Source organism: Labrus mixtus, chromosome 5, assembly GCF_963584025.1.
Source record: "Labrus mixtus chromosome 5, fLabMix1.1, whole genome shotgun sequence".
NCBI classification, from domain to species: Eukaryota; Metazoa; Chordata; class Actinopteri; order Labriformes; family Labridae; genus Labrus; species Labrus mixtus.
The window spans coordinates 15373789-15393187 of NC_083616.1; the positions used below are offsets into that span (position 1 = coordinate 15373789).

At 39.4% G+C, this 19399-nt stretch overlaps 3 protein-coding genes across 4 annotated transcripts in view; 2 read left to right on the top strand and 1 right to left on the bottom strand.

Moving 5' to 3' along the window:
• The window catches only part of si:ch211-166a6.5 (clustered mitochondria protein homolog), a 108869-nt gene that overhangs the window by 50211 nt on the left and 39259 nt on the right, over window positions 1-19399 (bottom strand). The window lies entirely within an intron of this gene.
• si:ch211-113d22.2 (three finger toxin MALT0052C) lies at window positions 56-3219 on the top strand. Of its 2 annotated transcripts, none has more exons than XM_061038066.1 (3): window positions 56-387; window positions 1194-1334; window positions 2081-3219. In XM_061038066.1, exons 1-3 carry the CDS (start codon window positions 339-341, stop codon window positions 2302-2304), a joined length of 414 nt encoding a protein of 137 aa, XP_060894049.1. In that variant the 5' UTR covers window positions 56-338; the 3' UTR covers window positions 2305-3219. The 2 variants fall into 2 exon arrangements, with proteins under 2 accessions (XP_060894049.1, XP_060894051.1); XM_061038068.1 differs by having other exon boundaries at window positions 94-387; window positions 1221-1334.
• Window positions 6720-18979, top strand: plekha2 (pleckstrin homology domain containing A2). The gene is made up of 12 exons (XM_061038069.1): window positions 6720-6969; window positions 11328-11488; window positions 11601-11657; window positions 12034-12082; window positions 12217-12314; window positions 14954-15085; window positions 15262-15351; window positions 15458-15526; window positions 15636-15706; window positions 16337-16400; window positions 17132-17209; window positions 17311-18979. Exons 2-12 carry the CDS (start codon window positions 11348-11350, stop codon window positions 17761-17763), a joined length of 1302 nt encoding a protein of 433 aa, XP_060894052.1. The 5' UTR covers window positions 6720-6969; window positions 11328-11347; the 3' UTR covers window positions 17764-18979.

Here is a 19399-nt window from a genome sequence, read left to right on the forward strand (position 1 = left end):
TTTTTTTTAAAGCATCACTTTCATTGTACTGCCATGAAAACTTACAAAAAGGTGTTTTAGAAACTCCAAGAAGTGATGTTTCTGTCAACAAGATCAATAGCTCCCATTTACTAGAATGTAACAGTGTCTCCCTGTTTAAGGTCGATTAATAAGTTCATTACCACAGGTTGCTGGCTGTGCACCATAGATGGAGATTATAGACATAAGACTTTAATACCCTCAGACACCTTCCCATGCCTGAATTCCTCCTCCAGCCCCCCTCCTGGCGTCCTCACCATCAGATCCCCCCAGTCTCCACTTTTTATCTGGACTGTTAAAAACAAAGTGACCCTGATACCATGAAGACCACATTCGCCCTGCTGCTCATTGTCTCTCTGGCATGTCACAGTAAGTTCATACCAACATGGGATTTCAGCATTGTTTGTTGTGGGGGGGATTTATTTGTTAAAAATGTGCAGAGTCCAAGCTGAGAGTTTACAGAAGTACCAGGATTGTTTTCTGTCATAAAATCAGGTAAATTCATTGGAAATGTTTAATTTCCCCAACAGCACAGTTTGAGTTTATGGCCAGACAATTTGGGACATGTAAAGGGATAGATTTTTGTATTCTTGCAAGGTTTGAATTAGTGTTTTAATTTACATTTATTTGTTATGGATTAACCTGCAGATTATTTTTTTTTACAATTAACCCATTAAATGTTTAGTCTGTAACAATGTTCATCATCATTTCCCAGAGTCAAAAGCTGCATCTTTGATTGCTTCTTTGGTCAAACAAATGATTCAAAACTAAAAGCTTTTCATTTTCCAAATTCCAAAAAGAGCAGATTCTTCTTTAAGAAAGCTGGAACCAGCAGATACTTAACACTTGTGTTTCAAAATTCACCAAAGCCACTCAAAGATCCGAATACAATGCTGGATTTGATTATTTCTCTGGATTGGATAACTTTCAAATGACTGTCTGATTGATGAATTGTTGCAGCTCATAACTTGAATGAGGCGCATGTCAACTTATTGGCAACAAATTGATTTTTTTTTTTTTTGCTAGTGACGTCTTGTAATTTTGGACAAATTTGTCCATCTCATTCATTTAAGGAGGGGACTAACAGCCGTATTGATTGCTACTAAATGTAGTTAAGGTCAGGTGTGTTGTTCGTCTGTATGCCGACACCCTCCTGTGGATATAAATGCTTATAGGTGCTCTCTCCTGTTCTACCTGTGAAGGCCACGCCCTCAAATGTTACTCGTGTGTGGGAATGAATGAGGAGGACTGCAACAGACAGGGCTCCTCAACCTGCCCTCACTATGCTGATGCCTGCTCCACCATCACAGGGGCCAGTGAGTACACACACACACACACACACACTATAACACACAGGCAACACAAGTGTGACGTGGTCCAGTTAATAAAACTAGAGGTCAGCATTGCACTGATGACCAACTTCTTGTATCAGGTGTCATAGAAAATAATGCTAATGCTGTTCACATAGTCAGAGAACGTCTGTATAAAATCTTCATTAAAAAACATTATGCAGGAATTGATGTTGTTTTTGGTTGGTTAACCATTTACCAAAAGTAGTTGTTTTCTTGATGTATATAGTGTTATTAATGAATGTAACCAATTCAATTTGTATTTCTTTACTGCCAAATCTCAACAAAATATCTCACTTTAAATTGAGTGGGTCTTGTCTGTGTAACCATACAGATTGAGGAATTTCTACACAACAGTGGAAATGAAAACCCTTTAACAGGCAGAAACCTCAAGTAGGACCTAACTTATTGGTGAACAGCCATCTGCTGCCTCTGGATGGACCGAGATTAACAAACGGAACAACAACAACAAAAAGAGATTATGAACACTTATGAGAGCAAAGCTAAAGTTAATGTTAGGAAATCCCTAATATTACCAACCCTGACTGTAATACTGATTATATCAATGATAATTTGACTTCAAATAATAATACCTGGGGCTGCTGGATGTCCTACCTGTTCATAACCACAGTCCTCTGTTTGCCTTAAAGTGTGTACATGAGGAGTTGATGTAGTTCACAGCACTGAACCACCTCTCTCTGTCCATGTTTCAGACACTGTGATGAAGTCGTGCACCTTTAAATCGTTCTGTGACAAGGCTCAGGGTGAAAGCCCCGGGGCCAGAATGCACTGTTGTTTCAGTGACAGCTGTAATGGACCCCCCAGGACCACCAACCCCTGGGCTCACTACCACACCAACGGTGTGGGGGCCGTGTCCTGCAGCCCCATCCTGCTCATCACAGGCCTCCTGCTGCGTGTGGCCCTAAGTCATCTTTAAAAAAAGATAAAAAATATAGACAAAACTCCACTTTAGTTTTCCTGCAGTGATTTGACATCTTGTTTTTATCTGTGTAATGTGCTATGAGATCCATCAGTACACCCCTCCTCTTTTTGAACAGACTTTCAATGGAGACTTTAATTCCTAGTTTACAGAGACAGAGTATTTGAGCTTCATAAACATGTTTGTGATAACAATGTTGGTGCTGTAGATATGTTTTATTCAGGCTGTAGATTGTCTTTGCTATCTGTAATAGTAACCTGATGATGAAATGTTATATATTCATGTTAAGGTGTTTTAAGCTGTACAGCAACCTCACTTACAGTTCTTACTCCTCTGTATCCCCTACTGTACGTACGTTTTCAAAGGAGCTCCCCCCATTGCACTCTGTCATTGGGTCCATGATGTCATTTTCCCCATGTCAAGCTCATCTTTTCAAGCCCCCGTGTCATCTTTACGGCAGGTGATTTTGGGCCTCCCAGGTTTCTCTTTTGCCTGGTGGTGTCTATCTCAAGGCGACTCTTCTGATCTGGTTCTTTTCCATTCGCAACCCGTGACACTGACACAACCATCTGTATTTGATTTCCTTGATTATGTTTTCTTGTCGAGTTTGAGGTTGGATGTACACCAACTTGAACATGACAGTATGTCTTGTGAAAATAGTACTTAGTGAATAACACACACCAACCTACGGTTTTGCTCTGGTGTGGTTATTGTAGATGCCAGGATGCCTCATTGTGTGCGCACAGTCTGCTTAATGCAACAGAACCACATTATAAGCCTGTGTTGTTGCCATTGGATCCTGAGATTAAACCATTTTAGATCTTTGAAAAATGTGTAAAAACGTACTAACATTACTGTTTAGTGCATGAATTTGTGTCTGAAAGCTTGTCTGAATAAAGACACCACCTCGTTCTTTTTGTGTGTATGTAGAGTGTGTGGGTAAGATCACCTTGTTTTGACATTTGACACCCTACACTTGACCTTTAAAGGCCAGAGAAAACGCATTTATGAGATGTTTATGTTCATCGGCAAGGGCAAGGGCTATATACAGTAGAAGAAGATTTAAGTCTGTTAATTACCGGCAAAACTTCAGGACTTCCTTTTGAAACTACATAACTCGAACACTGTGCAGTCGCCACAGGATATGAAATCACCGAGGTAGGTCTCCTTCCTCAGATCATATGAGATGCAACCACTTCCTCTAAAGGGAAGGCTGCAAATTTTGCAAAAAAATAAAATTAAAATAAGAAAATAGAACTGCTCTGTTAAATGCGTAATTTACCACTTTCAAAATGACAGTTCCATCAGAAATGTGTTTCAGACTCAGGAGTTTCATCACCAGCTCAATCTGTGATCACTTTAGTGTGAAGATGAGATTATACTGAACACTGCATGCACTGTATTCACGCAGAATGAACAGTTTGTTCAGCTTAACATAGTGTCACATTTAGATAGTAATATTCTACTTTTACAACACAGCCTCTGTCTTCTGCTGATGATGCTAATTTGCAGATGAAGATGAAGATACATGGCTGAAGTTGGAACTGAGTAATTATTAAGCAGGACTGTAACTCTCTAAAAGGTGACATACAGAATCAGAATTAATGCCTGACAGCTTCCATTGATACTACTAAGACAGTCATTTTCATATCCACACATATTATTGCACAGGTCTGGGGTCTCTGAGGTTAGTTCCTTCACCCTTAATGTTGGTTTAGGGTTTTAAACTGACATATACTATATGTCTGCAATGGCTTCTTCTTTCAATTGAAAATACAAAATGATCTATCATGGTCAACAATGTTAGGTCAGTTAGCTGCATGTTAACACCATACACTGATGGACAACATGCCTCAACCTTTTCCCATCGTACAAAGATGAAACAAAATGAAAATTACCACAATGACATTTGGAGCCAGAGCGTGCAGGATCATCTGGAAGAACCACTGACGGAAACTCCCATCTAACAAACCAATAAAAACAACAAAGATCCCCTCGGGTCTGAACAGTCCAGAGCAGAACAGATTCTTGTGTCAGATTTTTTCCAAAAATGTAAAGTGCTTTACAAATGAGATGTATTATTATTATTATTATTATTATTATTGTTATTATGATTATATTGAATGGAAGATCAGACTTCTATTCAATATATTCAGATAAAATAGATGTTGGTTGTTATATATATACAGTATATGCATGCCATGCCATGTTTTTTCTTTCTGAGACTTCAGGGGCTCTCTAGAAGGGAATCTAAACTGCTAAAACATTATTTGCATTTCTAAATAATCTGAATTCATAAAAGTATTCGAAGCCAATGGTATGTCTTAAAGTTACACACACATTGCATACTTACTGTTTTAGGCATTAATAAACATTTGAATGGGTTTATTCCTTCACTAGAAACATTTTACGAAGTGCATGACACATAATTCACAGACAAACATATACATTTAAATGACTGAGTCCGGTTTGGTGTCTGTCAAACATTTGTATTGTACAGGGGAGAAATATCTGTCATTTCTGTATGCTCACATTTAGGAAACACATGTTGCACGGTTGCACCAGGCAAGATAACTCATCGCAATTCAGGAAGATACGCATGTTTTATTTAATTAGGTAGCCTGTATTTTTTTCAAAGCCCTGTAGAAAGAGCACGAGCTGTCAGAGGGGAATGGCATAAGCTGTTTGGTTTCCAGTCAGGTTGGAAATATTTTGAAATGTTTTAAGTTTTATTCCCAAAATGTTTTCCCTATATATATATTGTACCATATCTGAAGTACACATATAGTAAAAGAATCCTCAAATTTGATATATTGTATTTTTAGACTGTTTTGGAATGTTTTTCCTCTCCTCAAATGTGTCACTACCGAAACACAGTATTAAACTATGATAAAAACAATTTTATGTTAACCTGTTAGTATTAGGTTTACTTCCCTTATGTAAAGATTATTTTTACACAGTTTTATTGAAGGTTTTCACAATATAATCAATAACAATTATTTTTTTAACAAATTTCAAATTTAAATTTTTTTAATTCTTCAAAATCTATGTGCAATCTTTCTTTCTAAAACGCAAAACGCTGATCAGATTGATTTCAGAGTTAATGATTTATGAGATGGAACATACAGTTAACCAATCAGTATCATAACATTTTAGTTGATAACTCAATATATACATATATATATATATATATATATATATATATATATATAAACCAGTGTTTCGGTAGTGACCAGTATTTTCCTTGTAGTGTTTTATCATATTCCCTCAACCTTATTGCTTAATTTTAACTCATAACATGTCTGATGTTGGGAATATTAAAAGCACGTATGTTTAGTGGTCAATAAAATAATTTATTTTTGAAGAAGAATGTTCATCCATGACCATTTATAGTACAAATATTACTTATCAATTGCTTATTTGCTGTAAATAGATTGAAATGATGATACTTATAGAAACTCACTGATTCGAAGACTTTGGAACACATTTATTTCAAAATGATGAGATTTAACTACTAACCAGTCCATTTTGTCACTACCGAAATGATAATGTCAACTACCGAACTTGACCATATGATTCGGTAGTGACTGTTTCGGTAGTGACAATTCTACCTCATTTTGAGCATAACTAAAGAATGCTAGCAAGCACATGGCTAGCAAACACATATTTGAAGAGGTGTACACCCATAGACACATAATAATTTGCATAAAACCCAAAAAAGTTTACATAATTGAAGAGAATGTGTGTTCGGTAGTGACAATTTTTAAAGTAACACACTGATTTTCAGACTATGGAACACATTTATTTAAAAATTATGGGATTTAGCTGCTTATCATGCAGCCATGGGGGACAGAGATGCAATGTCACTTCCTGGTCAAAAATTCAGGGGTGTGGCTTAACTGTAGGCTCAGCTAAGCCACTAAAACTCTTGTGTTTCGGTGGTGACATGAATTTGAGCATAGCTTTTTAATTTAAAAATTAAACCCACAATAAATCTAAGTCTTTCAACCTTTGTTTAAACTTAATCATAAAGACATTTTAAATTACACCGTTGAAACAAATCTAAAAAATGTTTTAAGTGGTATTTACATAAATTGGAATTTAGGGGTCAGTATTGGGGACAGCTACTTCTCAATAGAAAGTACCCTATAAATGATGATTTTGTATTTATTTAGCTTATCACTATCTCATTTAATGCCCTGGGTTTAAATAGATCATAATATAATGTCAGTAAATATCCATGTCTGAATAATTAATTGTTTTGTTAAACCTTTTTTGTTGTTGTAATGGGACTGCACTTTGAACTAATTCTGCAGAATGGCTCGTATAGTTCCTCTTCTGTGAGAGCAGAGGGAGGAGGAGGACAGGGAGGGGGAGGGCCCGGCCGGAGAGGACGCATAGATCACATCCGGGGCTGGTTTATTCTAATAACGAAACGTCCAACCCGGAAAAAAGTCTTCTGTTATCCCAGTACACAAACAAACAGACAGGAGGGTGAGAGTCAGTCGCACGCGGGCCTCTTGGTGTCGACAGGTTGTAAAAGTTTTTCAAACATCGTCTAACATGCTCGGTACTTACTTACTTACTCTCCGACTCTCTCCCCTCTGCTGCGTCGCCGCGCGGGGCGCTGGCTGTGGATCAGACTGACTCCCAGTACAGCTGGTAAGTAGTCAGCCCAGTGTCACTTTGTGTGTCTGTGTGCCTGTGTGTTTGTGTGTTTGTGTGTCTGTGTGCGTCGTACAGTGCAGCAGTAGGTGTGGCAGGCCGCTGAGTCAGTGCAGGTCGTCTGAGCTGAACAAATGTGTGTCAGGTGTAGCTGAGTAATTGTTCCAGGTCACACTTCAACTTTTCACTGCACGCTCATGATCACGTTATACGTGCTGCACGCTCATGTCCACACTGGTCACTAAGCTGCGGGAAGCTCGTGTCTGATGTGCTGCTGCTGCTGCTGCTGCTGCTGTGTTATTTTCCAGCTGTCAGTGCAAAGCAGAGGGGCTGATGGTTATTCATGGTTTCTGTTTATTAACTGCTCTCTACATCTTCAGAGTGCAAAGTAACTTCAACAAACGACTATTCGTCCAATGAGCAGTCTCCAAGTCCAAACCCCCAACACATTTTCTAGATTTATGCTTAGTTTAAAAGTTGTTTATTTGAGTTTTTCTAGGCTATCTATAATGCTACTTTATATATAACTTGACCACATCAAAGTGGGCATTATTGTCTTTTTTTTTTTTAAAACACTTCCATTTTTTAAATAATACCGTTTGTTTTAAAGTTATAGTTGCTAAATAGTTTTCAGCTGAAACAGACTGAAATTTGTACTGACATCTCTTTATGATCTACAAAGGCAAACACGACAATTACCATGAAAGTTTATTATTTCTATCTTGATTTTTAACATCTCTAAACTACTGCTTTAGGGTAGGTGCCAGGTGATGTGATATACAGTAAAAAAAAATATTTTTACATATTTCAGTGAGTGATACTTTTGACTATTAAAAGTATGAGATTTACTTTGTTGAGAACACCACTAAAACATTTTCAGGACACAATCATCAAAGAGATAAGAGGTACCACTTTCTCCACAGGTGTGCCTAAAGCCATACAAACTGAAAGGTCCTCACAGGAGGTTTGATAAGAACACGCCTTTGTTTCCCATTTAAAAAAAATCCTACATCTAATATCTGGAAAATATATTAGTTTTGAATAAATACATGTATATCCAACAAAATTACAAAACTTGTAAAAAATAAAGCCAATGCAGAAGTGCAAAAAACTGCAGTTCCTTGAGTGTCCGCTTGAGGCTGGCTCCTAAAGACCCCAAAGTCACTTACACACCCCATATTAACATGTCCATTTTAAGCAGATTTTAAATGTTTATAGCCTGGTAGAAGCTCATTTGATTTTATGGAGGATATGAGTTTTTAGGGTGTGGCCGATCTGTTTAATAGAGTCACATTTCCAATATGGATGGGCTTCGAAAAGAGCCCTTCAGAAACCAATGGGTGACGTCACTGAGCCTTGTTCCATGTTTCTATACAGACTATATGCCTACAACATAAAGGTCATGTTAACATGTCCAGGCATCAGTAATATCCATTATACTGAACCCCGGACTGTCAGATTAGCCCCACAATGGAGAATATTTCATTTTGGGAAGTTTGACATTCTTGCTTTTAAACGACTCAGAACACTTTATCTGTAATTTAAAAAGTTCTCACTGACTTTTTAGTCCATTGAAACTGAACTACTTTTACATTTTATAATTAGGTTAATGAAATTGTCAAAGGGACTATTCAGCCAGTGAAACATCTTGGAGAGACCTCGATTCTGAGAATTCACTCCCATGATAACCTACTTCAGTTTAAGGTCTTAAAGCCGCTTCAAACCAGAATCCACAGTAAACTTTAACTATGTTGTCAAGAGTCATTTATGAACATTGTAGCTAGCATCAAAAATTGTCAATGTAACTTTCCTCTCGTTTCCAAACGACAGCGTTTTCCTTTGAATTTGTCAAACTCCTGTTGTTCTTGTTTTGCTCATGGTATCTGTATGTGAAATCTACCGTTGTTTTTATTTCAACACCTTTCTGATCAATCAGCAAATGTCTAGAGGGACATCAGACCACATTCAAAGTTACAAACAACATATTTTATAACCAATTACCAACAACAAGACTTCAAAATCTTCAAGATCTTAGCATCCAACCACTTTTGAGCTCACATTACTAATATTGACTCGGAAAGCTCAGAAGAACTCTTTAGGACTTCACTACACTTTATGACACATGAGTCACTGTTATATCGACAGCCAGACTGTCAATACTTGATTGGCCACACCCACAAAGCCTAAAGAAATGGTTTCAACTGCAAAATCAGCTTTTAAAAAAACAGTTTTTCTAACTGTTATCATTTTATTTTATGTCAGAGTTTTATGGACGCCAAATGAGACCCTCATGATGTGTTATTTGGATGTTTTAAAAGGCCTAAAATTGTAAGCAAAGATACAATGAGGCAAGAAACGGTCTAATGAAGTAAGGATCGATCATTTATGAGAGTTTACTCATAAAGACAAGAAACCTGTTCAGCTTTAATCGCTCTCATTTTCAGTTCTTTTGTCTTTAAATGATCTTAAAGAGGTATACAAACTAAAATACTCAAGCAAAGTAAAAGAGATGAAAACAAGAAGCTGAAACTGTCGTCAAATAAAGCTGATTTGTAGACTGAGTGTGGGTGGGTTTCATTTCACCGCCACAGATGTGGTAAAACACAATGATATCAGAAAACTGTGTTCTTACCTTTTTAAACTACGTTGATATTTATTGATATATGTGTGTGGAATAATGTGCAGGGAAAAAAAAGGTAAAATATGTTTATTTGCAAATTCGTGTTAAGGTTTGGAAAACCTCTCTGCTACTCCCGTCTGCAATGCTCGAGACATTTATTTCTTTCCGTGTGTGTGTGTGTGTGTGTGTGTGTGTGTGTGTGTGTGTGTGTGTGTGTGTGTGTGTGTGTGTGTGTGTGTGTGTGTGTGTGTGTGTGTGTGTGTGTGTGTGTGTGTGTGTGTGTGTGTGTGTGTGTGTGTGTGTGTGTGTGTGTGTGTGTGTGTGTGTGTGTGTGTGTGTGTGTGTGTGTGTGTGTGTGTGTGTGTGTGTGTGTGTGTGTGTGTGTGTGTGTGTGTGTGTGTGTGTGTGTGTGTGTGTGTGTGTGTGTGTGTGTGTGTGTGTGTGTGTGTGTGTGTGTGTGTGGTTGTGTCAGTCATAGTGTTGGTATCTGTGTGACCTCTGTGGCATTATTTCACTTTTCCATTACACCCAGAGTTTCTGCAAAAAAAAAAAAAAAAAAAATCGGAACAGCTTCGAGCTTTCTTAAAAGGCAGAAGAACAAAACTGCCTGACTAAAATACTTGAAGCATCAACAGCCCACAGATTAAAAATGAAGATTGTTACTTCCCACTAACTTTAAAATAGTGTTGGAGGAGTTTCACCAGCTCGGTGAAAATGCAGCCTATCATTTCACTGTGTAGCTGTTTATCTTTGTTGGGTATGTATGAGTGTTCAATGGAAAATTTGATCAACTGTATCCCTTTAAAGCCAGAACCGTCCTTTTAAAAGTACTGGCAGAAGTTTCAGCCAGTCTGTCCTTACTGTGTATTTTATATGACTGTCAATTACATTTTGACTTTTGTTCTTATTAAATACAATCAGTCACAGATGTGGCCTAGTTGGCTCTAAAGATTGCCATTTGTGTAAGCTCGTCCTTTCAATGAATTATAGTGCAGAAACAAGTGAGGACATGTTTAAAGGAAAATGTGCAGAAAAGGTGACCTGAGGTAAACTCTCTGAGCTCTCTCGAAGGAGAAAATAAAATAAAAAAATCGTGTTTTTATAAAAAAGTGCTCTCAAAGTGCCAGAAGTTTTCTAACTCCTTAACTCATTCTATCTGAATGGGTCTTGATTTTTGTCAAAGAATCAGTCAGTCAGTCAGTCAGTCAGTCAGTCAGTCAGTCAGCAGTTCCATGATTCACATGCCAGGCATCATCCTAATGAATACAGCTTTTACCCCATTCCTCCCACCCTCCTCTTCCTCCCTCTCCTCTCTCTTCTCTGGCCAGTGAAAATGTGCGTGTGTGCAGATCTTGAGTGCAGTCTGTAATTTTTGGCTGTGGTGGTGGAGGGCCTCAGCTCAGCCTCAGGCTTCAGGGTTTGCTGCTCAGCCTCAATCACGTCACATGAAAAACTGCTGAATACGAGTCGGTCTCTGTCTTCCTGTGTGTGTGTGTGTGTGAGTGTGAGTGTGAGTGTGAGTGTGTGTGTGTGTGTGTGTGAGTGTGTGAGTGTGTGAGTGTGTGAGTGTGTGTGTGTGTATTAGAACAGTAAAGGAAAGATAGTTTATCCTCCACATCTGCCTGTGTCTGCCTCCTCTGTCCTAGAAGTCTGCCTGCTTCTGTTGCTCCTGTTACATTTCACCTCTCAATGGCCTTCTGATTTTAGTATCTGTCTTTCTGTCTGTCTGTTTTAGTGATATGTGATATTAGCAGCATGCCGTACATTGATCGGCTCAACCGTGTGTGCGGCTTCCTTGACATCGAGGAGAAGGAGAACAGCTGCCGCTTCCAGAGGCGATACTTTATCCTCGACACGCAGGGAAATGCTCTGCTCTGGTACATGGACAACCCTCAGGTACTCAAACATACATGACAAACATTAAGAGGGAGTGAAAACGACCAATGGTAGGTGTGTAACCTTGGACTCTGAGCCAATGATGAGCCTTTGTGTTTGTGTTTGTATGCAGAACCTGCCCAGTGGAACCAGCTTCGTCGGCAGCCTGAAACTAACCTACATCTCCAAGGTAAACAGAGCTCTTTATTGCCTGTAGAGTCACCTGCCCGTTGCTTGTAGTTACATAACGTCCCAAGAATGAAACACACACATGTCTGAGCTGTGTGGACACAGGAATCCACACACAAACAGGATGCACACTTCTCTTTAGTTGTAGTTAAGGATCACATGCAGAAGCAGAGTTTGAGAAGTTTTCCAGATGTCAGCGCGCACGCTAAGCTAACCAGAGATAATGACATCTGGCTTCAGTGCTGACAGCTCCTCCCTGGATACTCTGACTCGAAGAGACTGTTTTTTTTTTTTTCTGTCCTCTCCTCATGATTTTGCTCCTCTCCTTTCCTTTTGCTGTCTCCTCTTCTTTCTTTTCTCATTTCTCCTTTTCTCAGGTGAATGAAGCTACAGCCAAGCAAAAGCCAAAGACAGAGTTCTGCTTTGGTGAGACTATTTTTTTTTTTTTTGAAAACACTGAGTCATGTTTATTCAGTAGCATTAGTTACATGTGCACATGTGATACATTGTATGATTCAGTTATGGTTTATATTGATGGAATAAGTGTTTATTTTTTTCAGTCATTAACGCAGTTTCTCGGCGGTACTTCCTCCAAGCTAACGATGTGACTGACATGAGAGAATGGGTGGCTGCTCTCAACAAGGCCAGCAAGATCACGGTGAGTACACGCACACACGCCCGCACACACGCACACCTGCAAATACACTTAACATTGTAACAGGATGTCTCTGTCTGATGCGTGGTTCAAAAAGGGCTAAAGCAGCAGTTATTGATGAGGGATTTGTTTCCACCTGAGCACAGAGGGCTGCAGTTTGTGGTGCTGTGACCAAAACCATGTCGTCTCTCGAGGGCACAAATGCCAACACAAAAAAAAACCCCTCTGACACACTCTGTGAATGAGGAAACTGCATGAATGTGAGAGATAGCGCACACACACTGTACGTCACTGTGGTGGAGGTGTCAAACACATCACTGTGTGTTTCGAAGTGAACTTGCCGTGGACATTCAGTTTGCTCATTTGCATAAAGGTTGAGTGAGTGTTCAGAGAAGTGACCGCTTTAACTGGAAAAATCCAGATGTTAAATGACTGCAGACGACAGCAAGAGTGTTTCTCTTTTTTGTCTCACCTGCACACCAACACAGGAAGCAGCCTCGCTCATTCTATTTTTCACTTCCTCTTTGATTGGAGGAGTTCTCTGTTGCCCTTTCGCAGCTTTCTGAGCCTCAATGAAAACCAGTGTGGCAACTGTGAGAAGAGGGGATGCTGTAAATTATGTAAATGCAGGAGTTAAAATAGAATCATTAAAGATGAATTCACAGAGGATAAAGGTGTAGCAGAAGCATCTCACATGAGACAGTGACTTGCAGAAGTATTCTTCCTCCTAAAATGTTTCCGTTTGTTGTCATGCTACATCTGCTCGTTTGACAGGGGTTGTATATAATGGACCAACGCAAAGTATTCAGAGCTTTAAGTTGCAGGTGGTGATGTTACATGGTATTAAAAATGATCCACTAATAAAGTATGAATAGCTTTGACTGCTTTCCTCTGCAACCTCTGACAAAGATCCGATTCAATTGTGCATCCAGTAGATGTGCTCTGTTTCTTAATCAAAGGGTAAAACATCCACGATATTTTATTTAAAATTATTATTTTAAAAAAAAGTGTTACCACTGTAAAATATGAAGTCCAAAAATTATTGTTATTTTTAGAGAGATAAAGAGAATATAGATTTACTTTATTTAAAATGTTTAATTCCATTTTAACGTTTGCTTTTATTGAGTGGCTCATTGTGAAAATAAAGACAAGATATAGGAAATGAAGCAATGGACTCTGTCCAAACTAGAGAGTTGCAGTTATTGCTGCAATAGCACCACGACACTCACTATTAATTATTTTGAATATAGTTTTGTTCTCTTAAGCTGTATTTCATCATGCTAGGTATTCACTTATTTGAAGTCTTTTTGACAGAAGTGCTGCATGATTTGAATGTTCAACAACATACTAGGGAGCAGGGGCCTAAACTACGAAGCGAGTTCAACATACCCAGGGTACATTTGGGTTGCCTGGCTTCACTAACCCTGACATAAGAGATCGTGCTTAACAGTCATACAAAGCTGGTTATCAACCCGATAAGTCAGCCTCGAGTTTCCAAGAGCGCGTTCACATAAAAGGGGCGGAGTTAGCTTCACATAACCTATCACAAGCAAATGCGGAGATTTTCACAGGTTGATCTCTTATCTTGAACGTAACCTGCCCCGGAGCAGGTTAGGTGTGCAGCATAAGTTACCGTAGTGATATACCCAGGTAACAAGTGAACAACCTTCGTAGGACTGAAACCCCAGGGTTAACCCTGAAGTAGCCTCGCTAACCCCAAATCATGCTTCGTAGTACAGGCCCCAGGTTTAAATTGTTATTGTGTTGTTGTTTTTTACAAGAGGAGAGATGACAGTTTCGAGATGGGAGTTGACGCTATACAAATAAAAATTGATTGATTGATTGACAGTATAACACTTTCTCAGACCTTTTTTTTTGCATGCATCTTCCCAAAGTATGTTTTCAGTTTTGCATAACTGAAGCTATGCAAGATTGTTTAGCTTTTGAGAGCATCTGTGGCCTCTTCTTTTCCTGTCCTGTCCCTGTTTACGTTAAATGGCTAATGTGCGACTCAAGTCTGTTTGGCTAATGAGATGTTAATCTCCTCGTCTGGCACCTACCCCTGCAGTAGGAGTGACTGACATTGCAAATCATTATATCCAGTAATCAGTCTTCCCTCTTATGGTCTCTTCTGCTTTTGTAGGTTGTGTAGAGACATCAGTATTCATTTCTCTCTGTTTCATTACCAGCATAAAAACTCCTCACTGGAGCTTCAATACAAGCATGTATGGCTTTTACTTTGATCCTTTGTTATTCCCTGTAATTTAATGTTCCACAGCTTGTCACCGACCTACAGACATTCAAGTTCTGTTCATTTGTTTTAAAACGATAATAAAATGAATGGTAACCCCATTTCTGGATGTTTTCCAGTAGACCACATTCTTTGCTGTTGCAGCAAAGTCCTTCTCATTTGAATGTAAACCACTAACCCCCAAAAATATATATATTACAATTGTTTTGACAAAAGACTCCACGTTTCATGACAGCCCCATAAAATACTTTTTATCTCAGTCTGTGAATGATTAGGAAAAGATGAAGCAACCTGTTATCCTTAATCTTCCTCAATTAATCACCCTCATTTAACTACCTAATAAACTATATAATGCTTGTTTATGTAAGCCTGCTTGTTGCTATGGTGACAGGTCCCCAAGTCATGCCCCGTCCCGCAAAGGTCAGATGTGACTGCAGTAATCAGCGACACTCAGGGAGGAAGGAGACAGCAGGCTTACAAGGCGGAGATCATCGGTGGAGTGGTGGTGCACACTCCCATCCAGGTAACAAACGGGAGGCTACACCTCACTGTGATGCCTTCAGGTGCATTGTTTTTGTCTGGTACATTTAACAGAGTACTGCTTACCCTCTGCCACTGAAACCACTCTGCGTGGAATGTGATACGCTGTAAAGATGGTGGTTACGTGATTGTGATGATGTTTGTTCTGAAACGTTTCAGAATGAGAGTGAAGACACTGAGGGGAGAGAGAGGAAGGGCAGCAGGCCAGGCATGCTGAGGTGCGGTTACTGTGTCAAACAGGGAAATGTGGTGAGTACCCAGCTGTGTATTTCTGATTAACTCAGTGTAGGAATAAAAAATAGATGATGTGGAAACTGAAAAACCTTAATGTGGTGTGTGTGTGTGTGTGTTTCAGAGGAAGAGCTGGAAGAGGAGGTTTTTCACCCTGGATGACAATGCAGTCAGTTACTACAAGTCTGAGACGGTGAGCAGCCAGCCTTTTAGAGGTTTTTCTCATTTTGTGTGTGTGTGTGTGTGTGTGTGACTGTTCTCTCTCTTTGTCCATGTCTGAATTCTGCTGATTTTTGTCTCAGGATAAGGATCCTCTCCGAGCTATTCTGCTGAGGGACATTCAGAAGGTCCATGAATGTCTTGTCAAGTCAGGGTGAGTCTAATGTGAAGCACTGAGTCTTATTCTCTTTTCTCTCTAGATCTTATGTTTTTGCAACAAACAAACAAACAAGAGGCTAACATGGGGGTACTGGTATTTTAAAATGTAATATTAAGACCTTCAGTATGGTTTATCCTCAATAACTTCTGTTTATACACAGTTTAGACAAACTTGTTATGGTTAAAACAATATTATTATTATCTTTATTTTAAAGAGAATTGTTTTGAGTTTTCATGCCTTTATAGTGAGGACAGGACTGTAGGTGAAGTCAGGAAACAGGGGTGAGAGAGTTGGTTATGACATGCGGTAAATGGCCATGGGTGGAAATCGAATCTAAGGGCCTTGTGGGACCTGCGATTTAACCTCTGAGCTAATCAGTCACACTAGCACTATATTATTTTTAATGTTAAATTTACACATACAAATTGAAATTGAAAGGCATACGAGAAATGAAAGCGATTAAATACAGAAAATGATGCCATCTCTACAGTGCTTTGTTTATTTTTGAATACATGAGTCCTGGTATGTTTCTAGGAGGAAACTACTGATACAGAGAGTCCTATATAACCTCCCTGTAGCCACTGTTTGATCCAGCATGATAATTTACCGCCCTGTGTCCATCAGGGAACTCCTTCTGAGAGACAACCTGTTTGAGATCATCACTAGCTCTCGGACCTTCTACATTCAGGTAAAACATTGTCTTCCCCTTACACCAGCCAATCCTTATCCATTACAGTTATTTGTTTAAGATCTTATAAAAAGTTCATGTGTTATAGTCAGAGCAGAAAGGCCCTTTGCTGCCAGGTGTGTTACTGATGTTGTTGGTTGTTTTCTCTAAATGCTCTGCTGCTGATGTGTGGCACGGGCATGGAAAGTGAGCAGCCATCTGTAATCATAACAACAACAACAACATCCTGCCTACTAGTCACCTGGGAGAACAGCTGACTGAATGTCGGACAAACTGAGAAGTGATGAGAAACAGATACATTTCTAGCTAGAAAACCTTTATTGTCCTTTTGAAAAATAAAGGAAGCCTGACGAACCATCACGAAATCTGAGATCTTCAAATAAGAGCTATCATCTGAAACTAAAATGACATTTTCAATTCAATGTTTCTTTTTACTATATTTAAATTGTAAGACTAAAGAGCAATAAATCTGCTGATTCTTTCAAATATACCAACTTTTTCAACTTCAACTGATAATTTTCATTACTGATGATTCTTGTCAAAAGTTTTTATGACTTTAACTAGAGGAATCCGCTACATCAGGCCTATTTTATAGTAGAATCGATTTTAGGGGGGGTTGGTCTTTAAATGAGACTTTCTAAAAGTAGGAAATGTGAATAATATTACTTGCCATTTCTAACACAAATTAAAAGAGCAAACAGTTTTTATCTTGTGATCATGATTCTCCACAGACAGACTCTCCAGAGGAGATGCATGGCTGGATCAGGGATGTTGAGTTGAAGATCCAGGACTTCAGAGGTCCTCCTAAGGTAAATTTGTTCTTTGATGGTATTTATGGTATTTTTTTTCTTTTTTACCTTCAAGAAAAGAAGAAAAAAAACTCAGTGCTTCCTTGTCCCTCTCATTTCAGGGTTTTCCATTTAAACGAGCGTCCTCTCTGTATAGAAGTCACAACTCCTCCTCCTCGTCCCGAGGTCATCATAGTGACGATCGCAGACCTCCTCTGACCAAGTCCTACTCTGTGAATCCAGGCTGGCAGCCCTGGATGCCTGTCCCACCCTGTGAGCCCTCCATCCTGGACGTAGAGGATGAAGACAGCCCTTTCAGCTCTGTGCCCACCGTGCCTTCTCTCTCCTCTTCCTCAACCTCTTCCTCCACCTCATCCTCCTCCAACTCCCTCTCCACCCCGGCTCCTGGCCCTAATGTTCCTCCCTCTGCATCCACCAGCGGACTAGGGATCCTCGCGGCATCAGGAGACGCGGCATTTGGGAGGCGGAGGCACCGCTCGCAGCCTCAGCCTCACAGCGGCTGCAGCTTCCCCTTCAGCCTGGATGACGATGGCATCCGCACCACCGACGTCTAAATTAATGAAGTCTTATGTGTTGGTACGTCCCTGCTTTAACATGAATGTGACTGGTAATAATAGTATATTATAATAGTATTCCCTGTAAATGAAGGGACACTGTGACCGCCTGCCCTGAGGCCATGATTTGATTAGGGCCCTCTGCTGGTCATTTAGCTGCACTGCAGACGAAGGATGCACCCAGCTGGAAGGGAGATGCGCAGTGTTTGTTGTTCACAAGACTGTGAAGAAGTTTGTTGGTGTTTTTAAAGTGCAACTTCCTCCTAAAACTTGAATAATCTTGTTTTTAATTGTCCCTGCAGACAAAGTATAGCACATGCTTTACATCTATTGCACCTTACCCAAACCGGAGATATTACTCTGTCATCACTCTCTCTATCAAAAACATGTTCTCAAGTCTGATTTACAAACAAGTGTTTAAAGGCATTTTAACACAATAGTATTCATCAGTTTTATATTCAAGCTTATGTTCACTCGGCTCTTTTGTAGTTTCTGTTGGCCCCAGCAGCTTTTCCCCCCTTTTCTCTGAGACACACTTCATATGAAAGCCTCACATCAGCTTACAGTTTACCAGCATTTTTTAGACTTCCGTGTATCAGGTGTCTGGGGGAAAGTACCCAGTTTTCATTTAAAAAAATAAATAAATAAAAAAAAGGTACATACACTCTCTCTGATACCTGTTGACTGATGGCTCCTCTGTCGTAGCAGAGAACATTTAGTCCACAGCAGGTTTCCTGTTTTAGCTTTTAATATTTGCCCGAAGATCAATTGTCAGTAAACTGTGAGTCCTATTAGCTCTTAAAAGGGTACAAGAATTGTACAGCAGTGTTTCCTTTTGGTACTTTTTAATAGTAAGTACGGCATACATTAAAGTACAACTGACCAGCTGCTTGACAGCTTTGTAAATGTGACTTTTTGAAGTGTTACGTGGGGTAAATGTGCCACTACTTCTGGTAATTTAAATGTAATTCCACACTTTGCTTTCCACCTTTTTACTTGTGTGTTGTTGTTTTTTTTGACACAGCTCTCAGCAGACATCACAGCTTCCTCTTAGTTGATGCCTCAGATACTTTGTGTTGTTACACTAGTAGTCACTTCAAGACTCCATTGATGTGGTACCTTGTTCATTCCTGTTTCTGTTGTCTGGAGCTGTGTGCACTATTCTGCCCGCATGCGATGTTAATTTTCTTTCTTGTACATTAAATGCTGCTTTTTATTTGTCTTGTTTGAGTTTTTTCTTATTCTAGAGATACTTCTGGTTTCATCAAGTCAATTTTCACAAAATATAAAAATCTAACCTCAGACTTTTCCTAAAAGCCTTTTGATAGTAGATATGGAATTCATTTTACAACTTTTTTTTTTCTCTTGAAGTGCAGAATGTCCACCTGCCAGGCATGCAGCGGGTCAGGGCTAACATATTTGACCTTCTACACAGCCACCTAGAAATTTGCACACCAAGTGCACACATACACAATAATGCACAAACATGCCAATCTAGTGCCCAGAGGTTGTGTTAAGTGAAGTGTTTCACACGTCCAGTGCAAAGGTCCATTAGGTAAAATGCCTGAAACTCTGTCCTGACCTCGGTCCACTTTGCTCCGTGCCCTGCAGTGCAGCTGGACTGGCGTGACTAAAA

What these genes read in the sequence shown, in the direction of transcription:
- plekha2 (XM_061038069.1), top strand. Translation starts at nt 11,348, where the DNA reads ATGCCGTACATTGATCGGCTCAACCGTGTGTGCGGCTTCCTTGACATC. An exon ending in AACTAACCTACATCTCCAAG is followed by an intron (nt 11,658 to 12,033) that starts GTAAACAGAGCT and finishes TCCTTTTCTCAG; the next exon opens with GTGAATGAAGCTACAGCCAA. An exon ending in GTTACTACAAGTCTGAGACG is followed by an intron (nt 15,527 to 15,635) that starts GTGAGCAGCCAG and finishes TTTTTGTCTCAG; the next exon opens with GATAAGGATCCTCTCCGAGC.
- si:ch211-113d22.2 (XM_061038066.1), top strand. Translation starts at nt 339, where the DNA reads ATGAAGACCACATTCGCCCTGCTGCTCATTGTCTCTCTGGCATGTCAC. An exon ending in TGTCTCTCTGGCATGTCACA is followed by an intron (nt 388 to 1,193) that starts GTAAGTTCATAC and finishes AAATGCTTATAG; the next exon opens with GTGCTCTCTCCTGTTCTACC. An exon ending in CTCCACCATCACAGGGGCCA is followed by an intron (nt 1,335 to 2,080) that starts GTGAGTACACAC and finishes TCCATGTTTCAG; the next exon opens with ACACTGTGATGAAGTCGTGC.